The sequence below is a fragment of the Protobothrops mucrosquamatus genome, unplaced genomic scaffold (assembly GCF_001527695.2).
Source record: "Protobothrops mucrosquamatus isolate PMUCROS unplaced genomic scaffold, P.Mucros_1.0 scaffold6298, whole genome shotgun sequence".
Taxonomy (NCBI): Eukaryota; Metazoa; Chordata; class Lepidosauria; order Squamata; family Viperidae; genus Protobothrops; species Protobothrops mucrosquamatus.
Window position 1 is genome coordinate 21,806 of NW_015392126.1, and position 8,038 is coordinate 29,843.

Genomic DNA, 8,038 nt, shown 5'->3' on the forward strand with positions numbered 1-8,038 from the left:
GCACACAAGTGTAGCAGGGGAGGGGAATGAGCCTAAGCGAGGCAAGCAGCTGCATGACTGTCTGGGCTCGGCAGAAGCCCCAGGAGCCGGCAGGGTTCCAGCTGATTGACGCTTCCGGAAGCAGCTCGGAGCTGGAGGTAAACTGAAGAAAAAGGGGGAGGAGGAGAGGAGAGGCTATAAAAGGAGGTGGTTTGGGTGGGGGAAGGGAGAAAAAGACAACAGGTTTAATTCCTTTAAACAAATGTAATTAGTTGGCTTTTAGAAAGTTTTCTTTGAAGGTAAGCAGGCTTAATTTAAAGCTAAAGCTTTGCGCAATTGCCTGAGCCTTTCAGTCTAGGATTGCAACATTGTGAAACGTGACCCGCCTGAGGCAGCTTAAAGAGAGAGAGAAAAACCGGAGTTTGTGTTTCTCTATTGCTTTGCACTTGATTCCCGTGTCTTTAAGGATACAGGGAACGGATGGAGGGGTGCATTCTTATTACACTGTGGAAGAGCTCAGAAGGGAGAGAGCTAAGAAGGGCTGACCAGGTAGCTCAGGAGTCTACAAACTTAGCAACTTTAAGACCTGTGGACTTTGACTCCCAGAATTCCTCAACCAGCCATGAGGGCTGAGGAATTCTGGGAGTTGAAGTCCACAAGTCATAAAGCGGCCATCTTTCCCCATCTGTTTTAGAGGATGAAGGGGGGGGTCATATTGGTCATTGACAGCAGAATAAACCACTAGTGCGTCTGGAGCCTCATTCTTGCCGCTTTTCCCGTTGTCCCTCCTCTGGGGCTTCTGATTGTGTGGATTCAGCAGGGGCACCTCTGAATTATTGGAAAACTATGAGGGGCACCGTCACCCCCAAAATCAGGAACACTGCTTTCAAAGAAAGCCACTGATAACTGACAAGATTCCTAAGAATCTTAATATGTAGTGATGAAAATGTGATCTGTTTTGAACTGCGCCCTAGCCAAACACTGGATTCTTTTACCTCCCATTCTTTCTCTTTAAATTCACCTTCTAGTTCAGGGGCCTTCAAACTCGGCCCTTTTATGACTCATGGACTTCAATTCCCAGAATTCCTCAGGCACGCTGGCTGAGGAATTCTGGGAGTTGAAGTCCATGAGTCATAAACAGGGCCAAGTTTGAAGATCCCTGTTCTAGATCAGCAGCCCGCAAGCTTTTGAACACCAGGGACCGGTTCTGCGAAGAGAGGGTTTTCTGTGGACCAGATGGGGCTTCCCTTGTTTGAGCAGACCGGTGGCGGTCCATGTACCGGGGATTGGGGACCCCTGTTCTAGATTATCCTCACCGAACCCAACACCAAACTATTATTGATTGCTGCCTCCTTCCCCACCCCTCACCCCACCCTGTTGCCCCAGCCCCAGTTCCCCCTTGCTGCCTTCCGACCCTCTTTGGATGACAGTATTGTTAGTTATTAAATGTGTATGATGCCAAACTACTCTAGTGCAGGCAGTCCTCGACGTATGACCGCAAGGGAGCCGAAAATTTCTGTTGCTAAGCGACACAATTGTTCAGTCAATTTTGCCCCATTTTAACAACCCTTATTGTCACAGTTGTTAAGTGAATCACTGCAGTTGTTAAGTGAGTAACAGGGTTGTTAAGTGAATCTGGCTTCCCCATTGCTGGTCGTAAAATTGCAAAAGGGGATCACATGACCCTGGGACACTGCAACCGTCGTAAATCTGAGCCAGTTTCCAAGCGTCCAAATTTTGATCCCTTGACCATGGAGATGGTATAATAGTCGTAACTGTGAAAAACAGTCAGAAGTCACTTTTTTTCAGTTCTGTTGTAACTTTGAATGGTCACTAAAGAAATGTAAGTCAAGGACTATCTATGTTAGAGTCCCAAAGACTAATAAGCTGAAGGCTGACTCAGTATTAAGCAAGATTGGAAAGATAAATTTATGGCCCTTTTCCCTCAACGGAGGGAAAATCTGACTGGCCATCATCTATGAGCCTATAGATGAAGACTTTGCATGGATAAATGCAAATGAAAAATGGGACTTATTTATACAGCTATAAATTAAATTTAAAAATAGCTATGTAAATGTGTCAGAAATATATTTGTTTGGAATAATTTTGCCCTAAAGAATGTGATTACAAAATTATATTATATTTTTGCCTTTGCAAGTACATATAGAATTGTAATGTGTGAACTTATTTTTTTATCTTTTTGTTCCAGCTCTTTTTACTGATATGTTTTTTCCTTCTCTTCCACAATGTATGTATGCATCACCATTGCTATTATTTTTGTGTTTTGTTCTTTAAATAAAAAAAGCTATAAAAATAAAAAGTGCATACTGCCCACTGCTCCATTATGCTAGAGTCAGCTCGGTGCTGTTTCAGTTTTAAGTTGTCCCTAAGGTACTTTTTCAAAAGGCAACTGGGCTTTCTTTGTTTTTAGAGTAGAATAGAGCTGGAAGGGACCTTTTGAGGTCTTCTAGTTCAGCCCCCTGCTCAAGCAGAAGAACACATATCATCTCTGACAAGTGACTGTCTAGCCTCTTCTTAAAAACCTCCAGTAATGGAGCAGCCACGATTTCTGGAGGCAAGCTGTTCCACTGGTTAATTCTCCTCACTGTCAGGAAGTTTCTTCTTAATTCCAGGTTGTTTGTCTCTTTGATCAGTTTCCATCCATTGTTTCCAAGAAATGGAAAGCGAAACTAGAAGAAATGCCTTTCTCTAGACGCCAGAGGGCGCTGCTTCTGCCTCTGAAGCCCAACCGGAGATGGAGTGTTCAATGTGATTTGCCGCTCCTGCAGAATGAATTCTTAATTCTTCTTGATGCTCTCTGAGCTTGCTTATTTTCTTGTAGACGTTTCATTATCCAAATTAGGTTACATCTTAAGTGCTGATAAGGAAAGGCATGTGCTGTCAGTTTATATTCTGGTGGCTTGCCCTGTCTGCGTTGGTTGGGGTGGCCTTAGAAAGTCTTTGGTTGGGCTGTTTACTGTTGGCTTCTTTGGCAGTTTCCTGATTGGGATGTTGTTTATTTCTTGATCGTTGGTCTGATTTTAATCTTGGAGTTAATCTATGCTGATCTGGGTGCTGATTGCTGTTGGAGAGATGCTTGGGCCATTTCTAATTCTGCCAATCCCTTCACAGTACACACAGGTGGAGGGATGGGACATCTGCCCCTCCAGAGCCCCCAACCTCCCTAACATTTCTAATTATGAACTGATAATACTGTTTACATTTATTTTCTTGCTTTCAGCACCAAGTACAGAACAATTCTACCTTAAGGCAGTAGTTGTAATGCACTAAACCAGGGATAGGCAACCTTGGCTCTTTTATGACTCACGGACTTCAACTCCCAGAAGTCCTGAGCCAGCATGAGTTATAAAAGAGCCAAGCACTAAACAATAGATCCATCAGAATAGAGCTGAAAGGGACCTTAGAGGTCTTCTAGTCCAACCACCTGCCCAAGCAGGAGAGCCTATACCATTTCAGACAAGTGACTTATCCAGTCTCTTCTTAAAAATCTCCAGTGATGGAGCGCCCACGATTTCTGGAGGCAAGCTGTTCCACTGGTTAATTGTCCTCACTGTTAGGAAGTTTCTCCTTAATCCCAGATTGTTTGTCTCTTTCATCAGTTTCCATCCATTGTTTCTCGTCCTGCCTTCTAGTGCTTTGAAAAATAAGTCGACAAGCACCATATAGAATTCTGGTATAATTACACAACAGGAGCTGTTTAATCCAGTGGGGTGTCATTCTCCAGGCCTGGCAGCTGTTGGAGAATTTTATATAATAAATCAGTAGAATGTTTTATTTGAGCATTTACAGGTACTCCTCAATGTATGAACCACAATTAAGCCCAGAATTTATGTCACTAAGTGAGAAATTTGTGAAATGAGTTTTACGACTTCTCTTGCCATGTTTGTTAAGTGAATCACTGCAGTTGTTAAATTAGTAAGATGGTTGTTAAGTGAATCTGGCTTCCCCCATTGATTTTGCTTGTCAGATGGTCGCAAAAGGGGATCACGTGACCCTGGGATGCTGTGACTGTCATAAATCTGAGTCAGTTGTCAAGAATACTGATCTCGTGACCATGGGGATGCTGCCACGGTCATAAGCATGAAAAAGGTTATAAGTTACTTTTTTTCAGAGCCGTTGTAACCTCTGTGAGGAATAAAAATTCAACTCCAAGGGTGTTGGAAAACAAAACAAGTTTTATTAAAGCTTTTGCAAAAGCTGATGGAACTTGAAAGCTGCTTATATAGGAAGTGAGATAAGGCCCTACATTCAAAGGATAGTTTCTCCTTAGGTAAGTATTTCTCAGACATTTTAGAGGCCCTATCAAGGAAGAAGGAAGGAAGTTCTTTATATGTGTTGAAGGAAAAGTCTTCATCATGATTCATCCAAGCCGGAAATAAACAACATGGCGACTGCTTTAGGAAGAAGGTTGCAGTTTATTGAAGAGGTCTATCTTTCAGGTAAGGCTCGGGTGCCGGGAGGCATCGTGAGCTCTCTAGAAACTTCTTACATTCCTTGTTTTTTAGCTTGAGGCTCTGCATCTTGCCATCGACTGTTGGGTCTCCTAATTGCACCTGAATGTCTTCAAGTTGCCGCTCGGAGCCCACCCATTGCACAAGGGCGTCTTCCTTATCTTCTTCCGATAAGCGTGCACGTTCGGAGGAGAGCTCCTTCTTAGGCCCTCGGTAGAGTTTGTGTAATTTCTCCCAGTATCTTTCATGGCGCTTGTAGTTCGACTCCCATCTTTCCATCAGATGTGAGTGCATGGCTTCTGTAGGCTTTCTTTGTTGCCTCAGGTCATAAGGAACCTGGGACGTCTTTGGCCTCACTGAGGCTTGAGCATCAGCCTCTGTGTACAGGTCAAGGTTGGCTGTTTGCAGCATTTCTCCTTGGCCGGCTGGTTGGGGTGTCTCATCTAGGCTGGTTGGTTGAACCCCTTCTTCTGAATCTAGGAGACACTCTGCCATGGCTAGGACAGGTTCAGAAAACTTCCTAGCTATTTTGAAGCACATTTGATGAACTTCTCTCTTTGGCCACTAGGGGTTGCTACTTGCAGATCAGCTACTGGGGTGCTGTCTGTGGGTGGAGGCACCACTGGGTGAACTCTCCTGTGTGCGTGGGTACTTCAGCGCAATTCACCCTTTGTCCACTAGGGGTCACTGCTTGCAGGTTAGTCAGCAGGGGATGAACTTTAGTGGCTCCTCCTTTCCTCCTACTACTGACCTATTAACATGGGATAGCTGACCAGCTAAACTACATCACCCATAAGCCATCTCTTAAGGAGATAGCACTTAATCGAATAAATGCCAACATTCTAGCATATAGACCTACATGATCCAGAACAATAAAGAAGAGGGAGTCAAGCTATTTTCCAAAGCGCATGAAGGTAGGACAAGAAGCAACGGATGGAAACTTACCAAGGAGAGAAACAACCTAGAACTAAGGAGAAACTTCCTGACAGTTAGAACAATTAACCAGTGGAACAACCTGCCTCCAGAAGTGGTGAATGCTCCAACACTGGAAGTTTTTAAGAAGAGACTGGACAGCCATTTGTCTGAAATGGTATAGGGCAGTGGTGGCGAACCTGTGTCACCCATGCCAGAGGCAGCACTCGGAGCCCTCTCTGTGGGCACACGCACCGTCGCCCCAGCCCCGCCTCCTCCCACGGCCCCCTCCTCACCAGCAGCCCTCCAGAGGAGAGTCACCGCCAGGCACGGCCCACGCAATGCTGTGCAGCCAAGGACATGGTAGGCAGGCAGCGGGTACAAGACTCCGCCCTTGCACCCCATTGCGCGCAGATGACGCTGCAGGGCACAGGTGGAGGGCGTGGCTACCATGGCACTGCTGGGCTGCCTGGGTGATCTGTGGCGGGCCGTGGAGGTGGTGGGTGGTCCAGTATCTAGAATGCTCTCAAATGCATAAGACCAAAAGTACAATAATTAAAAAGATTTTTTTACATACTATCTAAAATTTTCAGGCACAATCTAAATGTTAGGAAATTGGAGTGCCCCCTCCAACCCCTAAATATTTCTGGTTGGAAAAGTCAATGTAACATGGACAGCCAACTTGTCTCCTCAAACCCTGATCTTTAAAAGCAGTCACTTTTTCATGTTGCTGCTATAGCTTTTTCTGAGTAGTTTCTAATTGCTCCCAGACTTTATGGAGTGCAGTGAGAAAGACCAATTCTGCCCACTGACTTCTACCAATCTTCTGTCCCACTCCCAATAATTGCCCCAGCCAGGATCTTCAGGCACCCCACTGCATAACTCTCCCCACGTACACTATGCCTTTGGTACAGGTGTTCAACCAGTTGCAACGTCATCCGGCAAATGGATTATTCATCCAGCTGGTGAACAGTTCAAAAGGTAAAAGGAAACTGCACACAAAAAAAACGATGCATGGAGTATCCGGTGCATTGTGCACACCACCTGAGGCGAGCAGGGGTCTGTTTCCAAGGTGGTTGAGGTTGGGCAGAGTTGGGGATTTTAATTTTTGGAAAAATAATTTATTTAATTAAAATTTAATTTAACCTTTTAACGATGGCTTTTATTGCCCCCCAAAAAACCCAACAAAGAAGTTTGGAGCTTTGGAAAAAGCTCTGGAATAATAAGGGATTAGAGGATTTCCCCTCCCCCTGTATGAAATACACGTGTTTAAGGTGCCAGCTGAGTCTTTGGACATTTTCTGTGCAGAAGAAAATTCATTTGAGTCTCCAGCTTTCTCTCTGGTGATGTTTCCCCCCTTTTGGTGCCATCTAGCCCAGGGGTCTTCAAACCTGGCCCTTTTATGACTTGTGGACCAACTCAGCAGGCTGGCTGAGGAATTCTGGGAGTTGAAGTCCACAAGTCATAAAACGGGCCAAGGTTGAAGACCCCTGATCTAGCCAGTTTTTGTGATTCCTGGCGACTGCCCCGACTGCGGTTTTTTTATTATTATTATTTTTGACCAAGTGTTTCAGAAGTGGTTTGCCATTGGCTCCTCCTTGGGGCAGAGAGAGTAGGGCTGGCCTTGGGGCTCTGTGCCAGGCGCTGTACGGACTCCCCAAATGAGACAGCCTCCCCCACATTTTTGCTTCTGCCCCTCCCTCCCCGCTTCTTTGTGGCAGCTCCTCAAATACAGGAATAGTGTCTGGGCCGCCATATCCTTCCTCATTCCCCATTGGCTGAGGTACGATGAGGTTACACTCTTTGACAGGCTTGTTTCTCCACTCAATAAATTTCCACTACACAGCAGATTGAATTTTAAAATTTTCTTTCAATATTACATTTTGAAGACCATTCACTTAATCCTATCACTTTCTATTCTATTCTATTCTATTCTATTCTATTCTATTCTATTCTATTCTATTCTATTCTATTCTTCTATCATATGTATAGGTGTGTACATGTATAGGTATATATTTTCTTTTTTTGGTAGGGTCTCCTGCTTGGGGGGGGGGTTGGACTAGATGACCTACAAGGTTCCTTCCAACTATTCTACTCTACTGTACTCTATTACGTTGCGCCAAGGCCACCGTCGGCCTTGCCTTCTTCACCTGCCTGCCCGTCTCGTGTGAAAGCGGACCGTGTTATTATTATTATTTCCGCATTCTGTTTTGGGCAAGGTATTTTTCCCCTTCTGCATTCCAGCAAGCCCCATCCCGCGCAGCCTTGGCCACGCCCCTCCCCTCTATTATTGCGTCACGTTCGACACTATCTCCCTGCGTTCTAAGCGTAAACTCTCATTACTGAGAGGGGTTTTCCAGCGTTCCACCTGACCTGGGAATCCGGGTTCCAAAGCGCAAGCGCGGAGAATTTCATTGCAAGCGGCCGCTCAGCGGGACAGCCGAAGCGATGCTGCCGCGCTGGGGGCTCCTGTGGCTTCTCGGGGCCGCCGCTTCCTGCCTCCTGGAAGGCAGCCTCGGTGAGTCCCGTGCCGTAGATGGAGGGGCGCAACGGCTTATTTTGGACAGCTGGGTCAGGAAGGGGGGGAATTAGGTGGGTTGCAAGGTCAGGATCTTGGGCACCACCTGCGATAGGACCCCGTTCGTGACTTTTTTGCCCTCCACCCCCCCCCCCCC

The 8,038-nt window shown here is 45.8% G+C and overlaps 1 protein-coding gene across 1 annotated transcript in view; it reads left to right on the forward strand.

Annotated features, from left to right (window-relative positions):
• Window positions 1-7,698: 7,698 nt before the first annotated feature.
• Window positions 7,699-8,038, forward strand: part of LOC107300169 (class I histocompatibility antigen, F10 alpha chain-like) — a gene marked incomplete at its 3' end in the record, with an annotated part of 10,307 nt that continues 9,967 nt past the window's right edge. The window contains exon 1 of the mRNA XM_015829510.1: window positions 7,699-7,881. Within this exon, the coding sequence (XP_015684996.1) occupies window positions 7,812-7,881 (70 nt within the window). The remainder of the gene's footprint in view (window positions 7,882-8,038) is intronic.